This window comes from Pogona vitticeps, chromosome 5 (assembly GCF_051106095.1).
Source record: "Pogona vitticeps strain Pit_001003342236 chromosome 5, PviZW2.1, whole genome shotgun sequence".
In the NCBI taxonomy this organism is placed as follows: Eukaryota; Metazoa; Chordata; class Lepidosauria; order Squamata; family Agamidae; genus Pogona; species Pogona vitticeps.
In genome coordinates, this window is record NC_135787.1 from 23,335,375 (window position 1) to 23,354,651 (window position 19,277).

Sequence of the window (19,277 nt, forward strand, 5' to 3'; positions counted from 1 at the left end):
TACATAAGTAAACGGAATAAAACCAACATTCGTTGGGGAGCTTATTAAGAGTTGTGGAAATACAGGTAATGCAATTTTAGCTGTTGTCATGCGCCCTCAAGTTGGAAGGAACCCTTAGGGACCTTAATAGGCTTTCCAAGGTGAGATATTTAAGGAAGAGCTTTACCAGTTCCTCCCCCCTCCCTGTGAACACATGGCTAAACTGGAATTCAAACCTAGGTCTCCAGAATCCTAGTCTGACACACCATCCACCACACACTACCCTGGTTATCCTTTGCAAATGCAATTGCCATTTTAGCAGTTGAGCAGAACTCAGCACTGCATGCAGGGCTCACTGAACTCAATCGCTCTGATTTTTAACTGGGCAAGCTTAGCGTTTTGGGGCAGTCCTGTCGGCCAGGTAAATATCCACGGGCCCGGGAGCGCGCCCGCGTGCCTGTCTCGTTGCGATGAGCCCCGCTGCTCTCCACCGGCACTAGAGGGATGAGGAAAAACGAAACCGAAACGAAGTGTATTTATCTTCACGAGTGATTGATTTGCTTTTGCACTTCGTGTTTGTGGTTTATTTTTTTTTTTGTTTATTTTTTTAAGCGCCGTTCTGAGGGAAGCCTTAGCCTCCAAACCCTCACTTCATTTGGCTCGTATTTCTTAAACTACAACCCCCTGCCGGTCCCGTCCCGGTCTCTCTCTCCCGCCGCCCCCCCCCCGGCTCCCAACCCCTCACGCCTTTTAGGCGGGCTTGTGGGGGGGGGGTGTCATCAGCCGTTGCCTCCCAGGGAAGCTCAGCGGCGCGGGGGCGCGCGCCTCTCCCCTCGGGCCGCCGGGCGCTTCCGAGCAGCAGCAGCAGCAGCGCCTCCTTTGGGAGGGACGACGAGGACACCGAGCGAGCGAGCAAGCAGGCGGGCCGGCGACACGGCGAGGGAGAGAGCCGGGCGCGGGGACTCCCTCCCGCCACTCCTGCGCTGGGCGGACGTCTCGCTTTCCCCCTCAGGAGCCAGGATTAGCAACAGCGCCCCCCCCGAGGGGGGCCCCCGCGGTTCGGTGTGCCGCGCTCTCCGGCGAGCGTCGAGAGGAGCAGGAGCCACTCGCTGCGCGGTCGCCCTCCCGCACCGCTCGCTCCAACCTGCCTGCCCGCCGGAGACGCCCCGAGAGGCTGCGCCGGCCCTTCCCTGCCCTTCTCCTTCCCCTTCCCCTTCTCTCCCACTCCGTCCCTTTCTCTCTCTCTCTCTTGCCCGTCGCCCCCCTCCCCGACATGGACTTCTCCCTGAGGTTCATCCTTCTGCCCTGGTTTTACCTGGGAGCCGCGGGGGACTTTGACGGCGGGTAAGCACAGACTTTGGCCAGTGTTCTCGGCAGGCGGGTGAGGGAAGGGAGAGAGAGAGAGACCGAGCCGAATCCCGAAGGCGTGAGTCGTGTGGAGGCTGGGACATCTTAAGGATCGGGCCTCCCTTCCTTTAAGGATCGGGCACTTCGGTGTCACCCACGTTGGCCTGGGGTTGTTTGGAAAATGTCAATGCCTTGTCGGGGAGGGAGAGGGAAGAGCTCTGAATAAGTTTGCACTCCTTGGTGGAGGAACGGGATCAGTGCAGGGTCTGGTGCGTGCAAGGAGCGGCTTTGCACACACGCTGGAGGGCACAAGGTTTGTGGTGGGGAGTGCCGGAGGGAGGCACCTGTGGATCTGACAGAAAGTCTGCAGGCGGACGCAGGAAAGAGGAAATCCGTGCAGTCGCTGCTGAAGTTCCTTTCCTCGCTTTTCCTCCTGAAGAATGCTTAGCATTAACCATTATTGATGGCTTTTGCACGCATAGATAAACTGCCCCGGAGCCTTTGCAAAGTAGGGCAGGATGTAAACGTTTCAAATAAATGAAATTCGCATTTTGAGTGTTGAAAACATGGGGTGCATGAAAAACAGCAAGGGATGCTGTGACAACTCAAAACATTAATAATTTGTTATGGCACGTTTGTGGGTTAGGGAATTCATTCATCAGGCACATGCCAAAACAAAAGTGTGAAGCCTTCAAGGTCACACAGAGCTCTTGGTCATTGTTCCTGCTCCAACAGAGTAAAACAGCTGCCTTTTGGAAAACATGTACGGAGACCTTCATGGGCATGATTATAACAGCCTTGTGAGGCAGGTCAGTTTTGTCCCTTCTCAGTTGTTGTTGGGGAGAGAAGGACAGCAAGGCAGGCTCATCCAGAGGCAGCTTTCTGTGTGCATCATGTGAGGGAGATTCCGAGGAAGGACTTGTAGATTTCTAGTGCAGAGTCTTTGCCACTAACTCCACATTCGTTCTTGATGCTAGAAGTTGGATGTGTTTCTGTAAGTTTGGGCTGCTTCTGAATTACGCATTCATATGCAAGTTCCTCTACACCTGAATTCTGGGCATGCTTACTTGAAAGTAAGTACAACCTCCCTCTAAGTAATGTCGGAGTGGTTTAAACCCAGATCTGGATGGATTTCTCAACTTTATTGCCTTAATGTATTTATTTTAACTGAGTAAAAGCACTGGGGATCAGACAAAATTTACAGTACATAGATTATGCACTAGCAGAAGTTATCCGGTCTGTAACTTTTCCTAGCCTCATTTGAAGAGACTGTGATTGAATCTATGTATCCAAATCATATGCTGTACGATGGCGCCACAGAGCCACAGGCCATCCCCTGCTCTTAGGATGATGCCAATGTGTTTAGATCAAACAATGAATCCCCCTGCTCCATTTTTATTCCATGCCAACCTGTGGTTTAGGTTGGGGGTTCATATTTGCCATCGGAATTGCAGTGACTGTCAAATCAACTGTATGTGATACTGGATTGACAACAGGAAGCTGAAGGGTCAGTCGTTACATGTTTGGGATTGATGAGCATAATGGATTATCATAATTTTTGGATAATTACTGTAGGATAGACTGTAATCTGTGGCATACAGAATCCTTGCCTTTTCTTTTCACTAAACTTTGTACATGTTTTGCAAAAGGCAGCATGACAGTAAGAGCCTTAGAAGTAAGCAGCACACTTTTTTTTTTAAAAAAAGTATTTTTTAGAGTATTGTGATGTTTGTGTTTTGACATCTGTTTCCCCTCAATCCTCTAGGGGGAGTAGATTGGTGTAACTGAGTAACTAGTCTCAGAAAACAAACAAACAAATCACGTGTAAAGTATCCGAATAGTAATCTTTATGAGTGTTACAGGGAGGTATGAGTGTGGTGTGCACTCTGAGAATAGTCACACCAGTTCTTACAGTACTTTTTTTGTGCATACATATGTGCTTTTCTAAATACATGTCTGAAACAGAAATTAGCCAGAAAAACTGCAAAGTTGGGATTGCATTTCGTGGACTGTACATATTTTAGTTGTGGAAAGATGTGAGATAGGCAGGCTTTGACAGGTTTGGGCAACCCAGTGTTCTTTTTACTGCTCAGTCTCTACTCCCACACGTTGCAGCTACTGTATATATTAATTCTGTGAGATTTGTCATATGGACTGAGACTATTTTGACCTCTTATATAAAGCCATTTCTATTTGACATTCATGGCAAATAAATGATGCCTGCAAACCAGTTTCCTTTTGGGACATGCTGACATGCACGTAGTGGTGACAAGTCAACTGAAACTGTTGCGTGTTTTCTGTTACCCCCTCAAGCCAAGAAAAGGATGCACACCTGGAAACCTTGTCTTGTTTATTGACTGGAAATAGCTAAAGTCTGCAGACTTTTTGGTGCCTGATTCTTAAGCAGTACATGAAGATACCTGGGGATGTTAAGGGGTAGCACACCTTCCGTCTATATAATTTGGCAGAAGCCAACCTGATGAGGTAATACAGCTTTCATAATACCCACAACTTGGTTTTGAAAAAAGCAGCTAATATAAAACATCCACTTTGGTTTGCCTGTGCGAGATATTAAGTCACTCATTCATTCATTTCTAAGATGTTTATACTACTTCTCAAAGTGAAGGCTCCTCAAAGCAGTTTAGTATTTATTTTAAAAATAACTATACAAATAAATTAAAACGATGACATTAACAAAAAATAAAAGGAGCCAACTATTCATGTAAAAGTAGATTGAAACATCCCTTTTTAAAGGTCACTTAAAACCGTCAGAGAGGGAAGCACATGCTATCATTGCATGACAGACATTAGGATGAGACCTCCATAGAATAAACCTCTTATGCCCACTTGCCTAATATATGTTACTAAAGGGTGTATGAGCAAGGACTGCATCGCAAGTCTTGGAACCTATAGGTGTGAGTGGTCTTTCAGATAGCTTGGTCCTGAGCAGTTCATGGCGTCAGAGATGATCACCAGCAGTTTAAACTGGACCAGGAAACACACCAGAAACTGACATCTTTGGTTTCTTTCTTTCTTTCTTTCTTTCTTTCTTTCTTTCTTTCTTTCTTTCTTTCTTTCTTTCTTTCTTTCTTTCTTTCTTTCTTTCTTTCTTTCTTTCTCTTTATTTATTTATTTATTTATTTGATTTGATTTATGCCTGTGGTTACTCATGTGGGGAGTGAGACATGTGCAGAAGTCTGCTTTCATGCATGTTTTTCTTTATATAGATTGGACAGTTATGTAACTGTACACACGGAGTTCCTATATTGTAAATATATTTGCATAGAATGTTATGACTAATGCTAAGGCCGTATGGATTGGCAGGGGGAATTAGATATAAAATCCTATTTAATATGTAAATCCTGTTTCATAAGATGAATAAGCCAGAAGTTGATGACTTGAGCAAAGGACTCCTTGAAATAGTACACTGGGAAGATTGCAACTCAAGTTTAAACATGAATCTAGATAAGTGAAATGTTAAAGTGAGTGCTGAAGAACAGGAATGTGTGTGTGTAATTGCTATAGCTGTAAAGTGTCAAAATGTGATGAAAACCTGATTCAAATTAGGGTTGTGCGGGATAGGCAATAGATACAATGGGCTTCTAAATTAAGAGTCATTTTTTAAAAATGGTTTGTTTACCAGCCTGCACTTATCCCATGGAGACAGCTGGTAAAGCGGCCAAAATCCTCTTGCGCAGCTATGCAAAAGTCATAACTTTTGGAGGCAAATTGCCTCAAATTAAGACATCTTCATACATACGATCTGTTGCACACTGAGTCACTGTCTCATTATACTGATACTGTACTGTCAGTACTATCTGCAGAGATTTCTTTGCTTAGGGCAGTTATCTTTTGAATGTTATGCCATTTGTGTTCGGCCAGTGTAACTAGGCAAAAGGATTTTGGCCAGTATATCTTACTACTGTTTGTGTCAGGGTGGATAAAAATCAATATTTTTAAAAAATCAAATTGATTTAAATCATGATCCATTTTTAAAATTTAAATAATGACTTAAATTGTGATTTATTTATTTAATTTATACCCCCGCCTATCTGAGTCACAGCTGCTCTGCTCTGTGTTTCAATTTAATATATGGTGACTGAATTTTGTCTCGGTCTGGTAACCAGATACTAAGATCTGGGCACCAGGAGGCTGCCTCTTGCCTAGGGGACAATCTCTTCATTGTGATTGTGCGCAATCACTTTGGAATTCAGCATCATGTCCAGGACAGTCTTCCAACTGTACTCCAGGCTGAAGCTAAACACTACCACTGAAAAGACCCACTTTTAACTCATACATGAGCTAAGTTCAGAAGGTGAGGGATGTGGGCAATACCTTCTGCCAATCTCAGCTTGCCAAGTATGTTCATGGTTAAGCTGCTGAGGACGTTTTCTGGTAGCTGACTTTCACTTTGTATGAACATTGCTGGGTTTTTCTCTGTATCTGATGTCTGCCAACTGAATGATGACTCTTCCTTCACAAATGCATGCCATTGCTTGAACCCATCCTCATCAAGTGATGAATACACATATATGAACCATTCTGGAATCTTATTTGAGTAGTTCAGAGCAATTGAAAAAGCTGTCGAGGGAGACATTGACCTTCCTTAGAACTTTCTGATGCGAAGATTGGACAACCACTTTGCCAAGAACGATGAGAGTACAGGTATTGATATTGTTTCTTGAGTCGGCAGGTTTAGACTTGGCATGGCATTTACTCGGTTTCAGATGTATTTTTGGTGCTGTTGCAGGTGGTCCAGGCAAATTCTTTCCACAACTGGATTATGCCGCTTTGGAAGCAGAGTTGATTGCTGCTGGGGCTGGGTTCGGCACTCATGGGGCCAATGCCAACGTGAGTATCTCATCTCCTGGGGATTTGAGCCACTCAAAATGGGGCTTGTATTTCTCTAATAATGCCTTTCATTTAATCACAGACACTTCCGTAATTCAGGGCTTATGATGCACATGGGACTTTTGCTTTTACCCATGACACTGACAGGCTAAGACTCCTGGACATTTTAGACTGTGAATTTCAATATTGATAGTACTATTATGGAAATAGAGTATTAAGTGCAGTATGTGTCCTTTCTTCTGTTTTTTGAATCACGTATCTAACTTTTAAAGTTAATTTTTGCTTGCATATTACAGTGGTGCCTCGCTTAACTATTGCTTCATTAAACGATGAAACTGCTATACGATGACTGTTTTGCGATTGCAAAACGATGTTTTAAAAGGCAAAATTCGCTTTGCAACGATCGGTTCCCTGCTTCGGGAACCGATTCTTCGCATTATAACGATTTTAAAACAGCTGATCGGTGGCTTCAAAATGGCCGCCCGCTGTGTAAAATGGCTCCCCGCTGTGTTTTTGGATGGATTCCTCGCTATACAGGCACCAAAAATGGCTGCCCCTATGGAGGATCTTTGCTGGATGGTGAGTTTTCAGCCCATTAGAACGCATTGAAAACGGGTTTTCAATGCGTTTCAATGGGATTTTTTATTTCGCTTAACGAGGATTTTGCTGTACAGCAATTTCGCTGGAACGGATTATCCCCGTTAAGCGAGGCACCACTGTATAATAAAATAATCTGAAATTCACTGTGGACTGTGGACTGTTCACATTCACAAGCAAGATAGTGTCAGCGGGGAACAAATACTTTATGCCTTAATGAAACGTGTGGTCTGCACTGGAATTTAAGCAAAAAGCATTTTGGGATAGCTTTACTGATAAAGGCTTAAACCAATCTGGCCTAAACCATTTCCCTCTATTTAGCCTGACAGTGTCTTGTGGTGGTTCATGTATTAATAACATTTCTTACTTTCTCATTTGTTCTTTTGGCTTCATAAACTATATTTTGAAAACAGAACTGAGCTAGAAGAGTAGGGACATGATAATAATATACAGAAATGCTGGCTTTTAGTTGAGTTAAGAGGACTGTCCAAATTAGTCAGTTATGAGTCATAATCCTCTAAATACTTATGTTTCCTGTTCTAGTATTCTTGAAGCAGTAGTGAAGTTACTCTTGGAACATTTATGAGATTACAGATTCATGCAATAGAAAGCTTGTGCCCCAAAATAAAATTAAAATGGAAGCCATAAAAAATCTGGCACATAACAGTTAAACATCCACTCAATTTTCTTCATAGTCAGAAAAGTACATTTCTTTCAACATAAATCTGTCTTCAGTATTATTTTAAAAATGCAGTTGGTTGTAACATAAATGAGCATGTACTGGCACATTTCCTTTCCTATTCTACTCTCAAATAATACCTTTATTCGTTTTGCTGATTGATGCTTGGCAGTCAATTTAAATACAATTAGAAGCTTATGCCCGTAACTTTGAATGCAAGTAGGTGCCATTCAACCTATGTTAAAACCCACTGTTTCTATCAAGAAAAAGTTAAACCAGTGCTTAGTTCTCCCACTGAAATCAATCTACTGTAAATGGAAAAAAATTAACTTTGTGGGTTCTGCCTGTTTTCTCTCTGTGTAAAAGCCTATTAAAATGTTGCAAACAAACAGAAATTCAGTCTTTAAAAAAACTCAGTACACAAATGACAATCAAACAGGAAGTTTAAAAAACACAGAATAATTAAAGGAAAGAATGGAAACAAGTTACAGTACTCAGGTAGACGTGCAATCCAGTTGATGTTGCATAGAAAAATAGACAGTTTTGATTTAGTTAGTGGTACATTTTTAGTAAATTTAGGCTTCTATCTTCTGTACACTTGAATTTCCATCCAGCAGTGCCATTGTGGTAGAATCCTAACAAGAATGAGTTTCTGCAGTTAGTACAAGTTGAAGATCCAATGCAGTTTTCCGCTGTGTGAGCCACAATATATATGCATGCTGTCTCTTGTGTTATTGCTGGCACAGTAGATCCAGAAAAACTACGGTTGTGTTTTTGTTCTTTTTCTTATTGTTAGTTTTTGTTTGCTTTGCTAGTGTGCTGGAGCTAGACCTTGCTGGGTAGAAAATCCCGTTCAACACAGTAGGTCTTACTTATCAGTAGACATGTGTAGAGTTGTTGGTCATGAAAGGCAATCAAGGGCATAGTCCTAACTAGACAGGATTCTAAGCCAGCTGAATCTTTCCATATCCCTCCCAGAATGTTGGAATTTGCTTAGGACTACCCTGACCCATCGTGTCTTCTAGGAGAAGAACCAGCATGTGTGGCGTTGGCAAATTAATGATCCCAGAACACCTTTAGAAGAAGGGAAGCCATTTCTGAGTAAACTGAACCTAAAAAGGCCACAATGTCAGAATGGACTTGATAGCATGTAATTATTATTACCCTGACCTTGGTCTGGCTTTGTGTTGGCATAGACTGGGTGGAGAGAGGTTTGGATCTGAGATAGCTCACCTTCTTTCTTACTCCTTCCTTTCTCCACTCCCTTTTAAAACCTTCTCCTGGCTCATTTCAGCCAGACCCACAGTTTTGTTGGTGGGTTCAGTTGTGCTGGCAGGTCTAAGATCAGGAGCACGAGCAGTTGTGCTGGAACAAGAAGCTTCTTCCAGTCCCAAATCCAACACAGCTCTGAATTACGTCCTACTGCGAGATACTAGGAAATCATTAGAACAGAGCTTTCATTTGGTATAATACATGTGACAGTTCAGCCAGCATGAGCAGGTCCTGGATTTTCTGTTTTCTCAAAGACATTTCAACAGAGAATTTATACTTGTTTACTGCTTTATTTAATGAAAGCAAGCTGAAGCCTTTGGAAGGTACTTAGAGTTGCAAAGATCAGTTGAGCCTCTGTTGATGTTTGGCAATAAGCACTCTTGGCTGTGAACTTGATCCTTTCTACAACGCTATCTAGAACAGAGTGAACATCTTCCACCTGTGTGGTGAAACTGAAAACCATCCACCAATCCATCCTGTCTGAATGAGAAGGTTTATAGCTCAGTGTTAGAGCATGTGCTTTACATACAGAAGTTCCCAGGTTCAGTCTTTAGCATCTCTGGATAAGACAGGAAAGCATCATGCCTGAAATCCCAGAGATCCATTGACTCCACACATAAGGCATTTTTCTGTGTCCTTATGATTGAGTTTCCATTTGTTTCCTTGTGAGTCCATGTGCAAAATTTCAGCACTCATTCTGATGCAGAGAGAAGCATGAAGGCTAGGATTACAGCCAATTAAGAAAAACATGCATGAGAAAGAAGCAGGTAGTATGCACACGAAAGCTCGTGCTGTAATAAATCTGTTAGTTTTAGAGGTGGTTAGCAATTGCTTTTTTATTTTGTGACATCAGAAGAGCATGTGGGAATAGCCAGATCACTGTGGTGCCTTTTCTACAGAGAGGTTCAAATATTTTGGAATCATTTAAACAAGAAGGTTTCATGCCCAGAAGAGTATCATTGACCTTTTCCCCACCCTATGATGGGCTTCAGAGCAGGTCATTGTCTTGGCATTCTCACTTGTTATCCTGCTGGAATTTGCAATAACCTCCAGCTAAACTGCCTCCCACAATACAATATAAACATCTTTCCAGATGTTGCAAATTGTATGCGCTTTCTGTCTACCTGCTCACCAGCTGCTAGAAATGGTCTCACCTTCAGAATCTCGAAATCAATTTCTTAATGAGGGAGGATCAGGAAACTTATTTGGCTGTGGGCCCAGGTGGAAACAGTCTTTTCCTAGCAAACAGACATGCCTGATTGCATGATTGCACTACAGATAGTCAGCATAAAATGTGGTACATCATCCTAAAGTTAATGTGCAACCTTAGCTCTGTAGAGTAAATACCTACTGTGCTATGGAATGGAAACTGTCGTCTCTTAGGCAGCAACACTGAACATGTTACTCAGAAACACACTTTTTTTTCACTTCCCTTGAAGATTATGCTTAGCTTCAGTGTATGTTTTCTTTCTTTTTTAAGGTAGCAGCCCACCAGATGTGGCTGCATGAAGGGGATCTCCTTAAAAATAGAAAGAATCTTCTTATGAGAAATAAGTCATTAAAACAGAAAGATAGGTTATAGATATTTTAGTGTTGCTGCTCAATAGTTTCTATTGTTTTTTTCTCTTGCCATTGTTTATCTTCTGTAGCATGTGTTCAGTCTTAGTTTACTTACTGAGATTAGAAGAGAACATCATTGAAGTTGTTAGAGGTTACTCTCTAACAGCAGAAGTGTCTAGTCCATGGATAGACAAACTGGGAGTACCCAGATGTTTTTAACTGCAGCTCCTGTAATCCCTGGCCGTTGGCTGTGTTAACCTGGGGCCAATAGGAGTTGTAGTCCATAGTATTCAGAAAGGGTCATGTTGCCTACTCCGGCATAGTTGGGAGGGGGAGAGTCTTGTGAATCCTCGTAAGTATTAGGGGCATAACATTGTGATCATGACAACAGTACAGTTGTGCCCCGCTTTACGATTACCCCGTTTAACGACAAATCCACTTGATGACAATGTTCTTGCAATCACTTTTGCGATTGCAAAATGATGGTTTGAATGGGGTTTTTCTGCTTTGCGATGATCGGTTCCCTGCTTCGGGAACTGATTTTCTCTTTACGACAATCAAAAACAGCTGATGGTCGGGTTTCAAAATGGCCGCTGGGTGTACAAAATGGCTCCCCGCTGTGTTTAGGAGCCATTTTTCGCTTTGCAGGCACCTGAAAATGGCTGCCCCTATGGAGGATCTTCGCTGGACGGTGAGTTTGCAGCCCATTGGAACGCATTGAATGGTTTTCAATGCATTTCAATGGGCTTTTTTATTTCGCTTTACGACATTTTCACTCTACAGCGATTTCACTGGAATGACTTAACGTCATTAAGCAAGGCACCACTGTAATGTTGTTAGCATGAGAATGCTGTTTAAATCAGGCACTATGGGAATGTGAGGCCTATAGACCATGATCTCTATGTAGAACATGAAGAGTTGCATCACTGGATCAAACCGAAGGTCCACCTAACATTCTTTGGTCCAGCAGTCGCCAACCAGGCAGCTGACTCTGAAGATAACAAGCGGGGCATAGTAGTGACAAACACTCTTCTGCTCTTTGATTCCAGCATCAGGTGCTTAGAGATACAGTGGTACCTCGCATTACGAGCGCTCCATTTGACAACGAAATTGCTTTACGTTGATGTTTTTGTGATCGCAAAAGTGATCACAAAATGATGTTCCCTATGGGGGAAATTACGCTTTGCAATGATCGGTCTCCTGTTTCAGTAACCGATCACCGCAAAGCAATGATTTCCGCACAGCTGATCGGCGGTTTCAAAATGGCCGCCGGGTAAAAAAAATTGTCACCTGCTGTTTTCTGGCACGGATTCCTCACTGCACGGGCAGCGAAAATGGCCGCGCTATGGAGGATCTTCGCTGGACGGTGAGTTTGAAGCCCCTAGGAACGCATTAATCGGGTTTTAATGCGTTTCTATGGGCTTAAAATTGCATGACGATGTTTTTGTTTTACAGCGATTTTCGTGGAACGAATTAATGTCGTCATGCGAGGCACCACTGTATACTGCTTCTTGATAGCTTAGCTCTTATAGCTAGGGCTTGAAAAATCCACTCGTCCACTCGTCTGTGATGAGTGAAAAAATTCTGCTTGATGAGCGACAGCTCCCTCCCTCCCTCGCCTCCTTACCCCCAGTCTCTCTCTCTCTCTCTCTGATCCTGCAGTCCTCCCCTCCCCCTTCCCATTGCAAAAGGAAAAACAGCCTTCTTCTCGTGAGAAGAGAGTTTGAGCGGCACATAGATATGTAGCTCTGCAGGAGAATGTAGAGTAGTCCCATGCTTTAGAATATGGAGATTCTCTGCTCCCAATTTCAACCTAACTACCGGCTCCTTAAGAGGCGAGATGCTTTTGCTTTCAATTTTATTTTTGCTGGTGACATTCAAAAGAAAGGCATTCAAAGTACAAGCTTCATGATCCCACAGGCACGCAGATAATAAAGCAATCCAAGTCTGAGGGTATATTTATTTTGGGTTTGTACACATTGTTATGTATAAAGTGCCTACTTCAAATTTAAATTTAAACATAAATTGCAAGGCTGTAATCCGGTCATACTGACTGGCAAAATTTTTGACTGACTAGTGCAACATTCTAAAATTTTTCAAGCCCTTCCTATAGCAACAGCTGTTAATCATGTCATGTGTCCCAGAACATACTGTGAACAACTGGCACAATCAGCATGTCATCCTGTTTAATGTCCCTGATTAGTGCTTTACTTCCGTCACAGGAAAGTTGATACTAAATTTCCCTTACCGTCCCTTGAAATATTAGGCAGACGTACTGTTAGAGTCCAAAGGGGTGGTTATGCTGATAGATCTCCTTCTATCAGTAGGAGCAAAATGGAAATAATCTCCCACTTCTTTGCCATCTCCTCTGAACACCCATAGCCAGTTTCTTGGAAGGTGATGGTTGTGGTGAAAATTTGCCCTCAAAGATGCTGAAGATACACTGATATCTTCATTTTTTAAATGTTGAAGTGTATTTTGTTTCGGACTACTTGTCCATTCTATAAATGATTATGCTTCTTAATTCTAGTAATTTTAAAATATGTTGAATAACACCATGCCCAGAACAGAGCCCTGTGACTTCCATCTGAGAACTGGTAAGCATCCTTTGGCTGTGCCCAGTCATCCAGCTACAAATCCACCTGACTGTAACATTGTCTAGTCTGCATTTTATCAGCTTCATCACAAGAGTATCAATGGGGGACCTTGTCAAAACCCTTGCCATAATCAAGATAGAATACATTCACAGAATGTCTCAGTTTACTGTGCTTGAGAAACGCATGCTGACTCTTAGTAATTACTACGCAGTTTCCCGTAGGCTCATATACCAAATGTAATCAGTTTTCTAGAACACTTCCTACTACTGATATCAAGCTGCCTGGATCCTCCCCTCCCCTTCTTGAAGGACAATATTTGCCCAGCTTCACCCTTCAGGGACCTAACCTGTCATAGACAGGTGTTTTGAAATTACACCTGCAGGTTCCATTAGTACCCTTGTATGCAGCCTCTGTGGCCATAGAGACTTGAATTCATATAATGTACAGTATCTGGGTCTTCCCATGCTACATCTTGGGTTCTCTTGGGCAACAGTTCCCTGGCTGCCCCCTTTATATTCTGCCTGCAATAGGTTAAACACTGTTTTCCTTTTGGGAGAAGATGGGGGTTAGAGCAGGTCTTGAGCAGTTCTGCCTCCTCTCTGTCACAGTTTCTTCACCCTTTACATGCAGTTGACTGACCACCTCCTTGTTCTTCCTCTTCCTGACAGCACAGCTGAAAACCTCTGATTTCTTGTTTTTATGCTGGCTTGCACATCTCAGCTCATTCTGAGCTTTATCCGTACAAATATTGGAAAATGATTTTGTTGATATGAGTGTCTAGAGATGACATTCTTCATTCAGAATTCAGGTCTGTTTTCACTTTTCAAGAATTCAATCTCCTAGTGAGGATTTACCTTCTTTCTGTTGCACATGTGAATTTACCATGTAGCTCATAGCCAATAATTTAACATGCACAATCTTTCTTACCTACATGTCTATGTGTACTCACAGGGAAGCTGCTGTGGTGCACCTTGAACAATTATTATTTGAATTAATGTTAGAGCAAATTAATGTAGCACAAAATAAACGGAACAGTATATTTATGAGTATGGGAGACAGAGCAGTGATCTTTAGTATATGAGTCGGGTACCATTCCCTGTTTTAATCTGTGAAAGAGTGTGTGTGTGTGTGTGTGTGTGTGTGTGTGTGTGTGTGTGTGTGTGTGTGTGTGTGTGTGTGAGAGAGAGAGAGAGAGAGAGAGAGAGAGAGAGAGAGAGAGAGAGAGAGAGAGAGAGACCAAATATTGGTTAGATTTTCAGATTCCCACTGAGGCACCTATTCGTAAAGAGGAATTAATGATTCACAAGTTCAAGGCTTCATTCTTTATGGGTGTATATTTGTCAGAGGAGAAATTGGCCTTGGTGAGAAAGATCATACTCTCAGATGCTGAACATAGGACAACAGGGACTTCTTTAAATATTTCCAGTGCTTCTGATCAGAATCACTGACAAGGGTCCCATTTTGGCATGATTATTCATTATGAATCCCCCTCCCCTTTCTCCTTTATATTGGCTGAGATCCTGTGGTGTACTTTGGCAGCCAGTGCTAATGGAATTAGAATTTTTAAATTCCTCTCCCTGTCCCAACCCGCCATAGTGGGGGGAAAAAGTCCTTTAGAGCAGTGGTTCCCAACCTTGGGTAACCCAGGTGTTCTTGGACTGCAGCCCCTAGAAGCCTTCACAACTAGCTATTGCTGGTTGAGGTTTCTGGGAATTGCAGTCCAAGAACACATGGATTACCCAAGGTTGGGAGCCACTGCTTTAGAGGGTTTTCTGGTGCAACTGAGAAGGCTTTTAGGTTGCAGAACAGAAGGGAGCTAATCATTGGATTCTCGTCATTTATATTTGTTGACAATAGAACAGCCTGTCCTGCGCTGCTTTAGAAATGAAAACTGCCCATATTTTTTCAGACAGCATTGCTAGAAAGCATGCATATCTGATAACCTCTTAGCAAAAGTTCAGAAATCAACCATTCTGGGTTTATTATATGAAACAGCATATTGATACACTGCCATCTCCATGCGGGTGGGTTCTGCCTTTGTACTACTGGAATCAGGATCCGTGTGCTTCTTGTTGAGAATTGCTAATTTCCAGACTCTAAAAATTCTGGAAAGGGATGAGTGGCTGGAACTTGAGGGATGACAACTTTAAAGTAGGTCACAGAACAATGTGATCAAAATGTGTATTAGCAAATTCTTAAAAGGAAAAAAAAGTGTGTGTCAGGAAGCAGAGACAGTTATTCACCAGCTGACAGAAAATTAGGGCAGTCTTTGATAAAGAGGGAGAGTAGATGTATGTGTGGGAATCACAAGTAATCCAAAATATTAAGGTTGGGTGGGCAACATCAACTCCTACCAATTATTGCAGTGTGGTAGCATATGGCTGGAAGAAAGAGTTTAACTTTAAAACAAGGTGCATAGAGAGTACACATCTTTTCTTTAAGCCAGCTCATACTCCTGGAATTCTCTTGAAAGTGTTACTCAACTTAAAAAAAAACATGCATCTTCCTCACATACTTTATTTTAAATTAAAATGTGAAAGGAGACTGATGTCATGCTGGTAGAATTTGGCAACATATGGGAAGATTCAGTAGTAAGCCAGCAGAGGTGGGTGGGTAGGGGAATCAGCATAGTCCTATCTTTTCAAAAGTTGTCTTCTCTACAGATGGCACAATCCAGTTATACATCTTCCTCTCTCTTCCTTTGTTTGTGTCAGAAGCAATCTAATGGTACTTCCAGAGTACATGGATCAGTTGACAGAGCACTGTCATTGCCAGGGAGATGCCCAAATGTGTTCACAGTCCTCACATTCTTCTGGGAAGTTCTTTCTGTGTCCCACACATCTTCATGCAAAGGCATGACTTAAATACATAGCAGTGTCATGAACGTATTTGCAGAGCCCCGCCAGCCTTTTCCTACTTTAATGAAAGGAAAAACTCACAGTCCTGCTTTTGAGGGAACGGAATTTGTTTTATGCCCTACTCAGACAAACGGTGGTATGTGCCTTATGGCATGTATTGTTAACTCTTTAAACTCTTTGCTATTTCTGCATATTTTCATTTCAATGCAACACTTCTGTTCTATATCCCACACATTTTCTTGTGAAAGCAAGACAAACAGATGGCAGTGTCTTCCATGCAGACAATAAGGGAGTCTCTGCAGGTAACAGTATCCTAAAGGATGTGTTCCTTCTAGATCTGAATGATCAGAGAGATCGTAAGTTTTTAAGACTTTAAAACAGAATAAATAGAGTGGGGAACAGTTTCCTCCACCTACATTTGTCCCCCCATATTGGTCAAATGTAGGAGGTGTGCTCACCCCTGTATCTTCACTTGGACCAAAGCATCTGGTGGAGCTTTTACACTTGCTGGTTTGGGTGATGAAAAGCAGCCTTCACTTGCCTACCTCTCCCCTCCGGCATGGTGCACCAGTTTAAAATGATAGAAGCAGCTGCATTTTGCTCCAGTTGATGTTTTGAAGTGCTTTTTAAAAGTAGCCTTTCGCTAAACATGTGCCTTCATGTGGACATTACATGGATAACTTAACTAGATTAGACGTACTGCAATGCATTTATAGGTAGGCATCCTTCAGTCTCGAGAGACTATGGTATCGTGCCCTGTATGGAGGACTTGGAACAGCGTCTAGTGTGGCTGAGAAGGCCAATTTGAGAGTGACAGTCTCTTCCGCTGCAATGCATAGAGGCTGTAGAATCCATTTTTTCCCCTATCTGAAAAGCATCAGTGGTGTTATATTCATGTAGGGTTATATTCCCTACATCAGGGTTATATTCATATAGAATTTTCAGGGTTATATTCATGTAGAATTTTCTTTTTAAAGCACAAGGTATGTAAAACCTCCTGCTTTACACTGAGCTCATTAGCTGAGGTTCAGATTCTATGTATCATATGCAATTTGAAATTTGAGGGGAAGAGAAGAGAGAAGGGAGAATATCAATGAGTTACTGTATTTTCATTATCACATGTTTCCCCTATCTGATAATGCTCAAACGTCCTGCTCATTTATGTAGTATAGAAGTTGGAGTACACTAGTGGCTAATTTTATGTGGTATTTGAACATAAAATACAGATTCAACCCATCATTTGTATCGTATATGCTATTTTTGTTGTTGTTTAGTCATTAAATCATGTCTGGCTCTTCGTGACTGCATGGACCAGAGCACGGCAGGCCCTCCTGTCTTCCACTGCCTCCAGGAGTTTGGTCAAATTCATGTTGGTCGCTTTGGTGACACTGTACAACCATCTCATCCTCTGTCGTCCCCTTCTCCTCTTGCCGTCACACTTTCCTAACATCAAGGTTTTTTCCAAGGAGTCTTCTCTTCTCATGAGATGGCCAAAGTACTGGAGCCTCAGCTTCAGGATCTGTCCTTCCAGTGAGCACTCAGGGTTGATTTCCTGCAGAATTGATAGGTTTGTTCTCCTTGCAGTCCAGGGGATTCTCAAGAGCCTCCTCCAGCACCACAATTCAAAGACATCAATTCTTCGGCAGTCAGCCTGCTTTATGGTCCACTCTCACTTCCATATATCGCTACTGGAAAAACCATAGCTTTGACTATGTGGACCTTTTTAAGATGCTGTCTAGGTTTGTCATCGCTTTCTTCCCAAGAAGCAGGTGTCTTTTAATTTTGTGGCTGCTGTCACCATCTGCAGTGATCATGGAGCCCAAGAAAGTAAAATTTGTCACTGCCTCCATATCTTGCCCTTCTATTTGCCAGGAGATGATGGGATCAGTGGCCATGATCTTAGTTTTTTTTTAATGTTGAGCTTCAGACCATTTTTTGCACTCTCCTCTTTCACCCTCATTAAGAGGTTCTTTAATTCCTCCTCACTGTCTGTCATCAGAATGGTATCATCTGCATATCTGACGTTGATATTTCTTCCAGCAATCTTAATTCCGGCTTGGGATTCATCCAGTTCTGCCTTTCCCATGATGGAAATATATAGGCATATAAGTTGAATAAACAGGGAGACTATACAGGCTTGTCATACTCCTTTCCCAATTTTGAACCAATCAGTTGTTCCATATTGGGTACTTTATGTGCTATTAACATAGCATAAATAACCTGTCTGACTGATCAGGAGCAGAGCATATATGACTACATAATATTCCTACAGTTTAACCAGCTGTTGAACCACTTTCTTCAGGCACAAAGGAAACATTCAAATCAGGTTAACCATGGATTTGGCTTATGTCTTTGCCCATTTCTTAAAACAGCACTTCAAAATATTTCCTGCATGTTCTGTGTGGAATAGGATTCGTTTCAGGACAGACTGTGAAGCCTGGACACAAGGGATCCCATGTGACAATTGTTCACTGCAGTGTGTATAAATAGTTTTTAATCTCTGTTTTTTTTTTTAAAAAAAAAAAGTAGGACTGAAAAGTAATAGGAAAGCTGGAGGAGAATTTAATTAAAGTGAAATCTTCCTGTGCTATGCATTTGTAATGAAGCATGCTAAGGCTTAAGAAGAGATTTCCAGGGGAAAATATAACAGGAAGTCAGTGGCCAAAGGGACCTCACTAATACTTGAAGTTTGGAGGAGAATTCACTTTGAGCTGTTGCACAAACAGACACACAACATTTTGGGTATTCTGGGGGTGGATAGGCCAGCTTGATGGAAAATTCCACTTGAAAATATCTCCCACAATGTTAGATCAAGGTAAGGTTACTGTTGGTGGGAATGGGAAGGGGAGACAGTGACACTGATTTCCAGAATATAGCCCAATGCTTTTTTTAGACAACAGTACAGTACACACTTACCTGGGAGTAAGCCTCATCCATAGTGGGATTTATTTCTGAATAAACATGGTAGGAATGCATCATTCATCTCATTGCCTCTTCTCTCGTTTGGAAAATAACTCTGAATTTGTCTCCCTCCACATGCTGAAGGCAATAAAGTAATGCTTCTTTGCATCAGCAATGACTGGAATACATTAAATGGCTCGATGACACTAATGGTGTATTTATGTGTTGCTACTGCATAGCAAATATAATTCTATTAGGTTTTTTGCATGCCAGTTGGTTAAGGGCAGGGTGAAAGAAAGGCTACTTTCTAAGACAGCTGTATGGAGGACTTACTGGTTACATCATATCTGTCTATTTTTAAAGGCCAGAAGTGGTAGACCTGCTCAATTTAGATCAGAAATATGTAAGTTTATGTGTGTATATATGAGAGACAGAGAACCCAAGCCTAATGTAGCCTCTTTAGTCCTGCTGGTGCTGTGTTGGACTCTAAGTCACATAATCCTTGGCCAGCATGGCTAGTGAAAGGCACCAGGTTTGGGACTAAGGGCTGTGCTGATGGAGGATGATAGGAATTATAGTCCAGCACATATGGATGACACCTGTTTGGGGACAGCTGTGCTAGCATGACTGAAAACA

General features: G+C 42.2%; 1 protein-coding gene across 11 annotated transcripts in view; it reads left to right on the forward strand.

The window, feature by feature from the left end:
- Positions 1-847: 847 nt before the first annotated feature.
- NPNT (nephronectin) overlaps positions 848-19,277 on the forward strand; it is a 71,252-nt gene continuing 52,822 nt past the window's right edge. For 2 of the 11 annotated variants that reach the window (XM_078376546.1, XM_078376547.1), the window contains exons 1-2: positions 3,791-3,810; positions 6,077-6,177. In XM_078376546.1, the coding sequence (XP_078232672.1) occupies positions 3,806-3,810; positions 6,077-6,177 (106 nt within the window). In that variant the 5' untranslated portion in view covers positions 3,791-3,805. Of the gene's footprint in view, positions 1,324-3,639; positions 3,811-4,610; positions 5,992-6,076; positions 6,178-19,277 lie in introns of those variants that run through there. The other 9 variants (XM_078376548.1, XM_020796378.3, XM_020796379.3 and 6 more) reach the window with 9 other exon arrangements.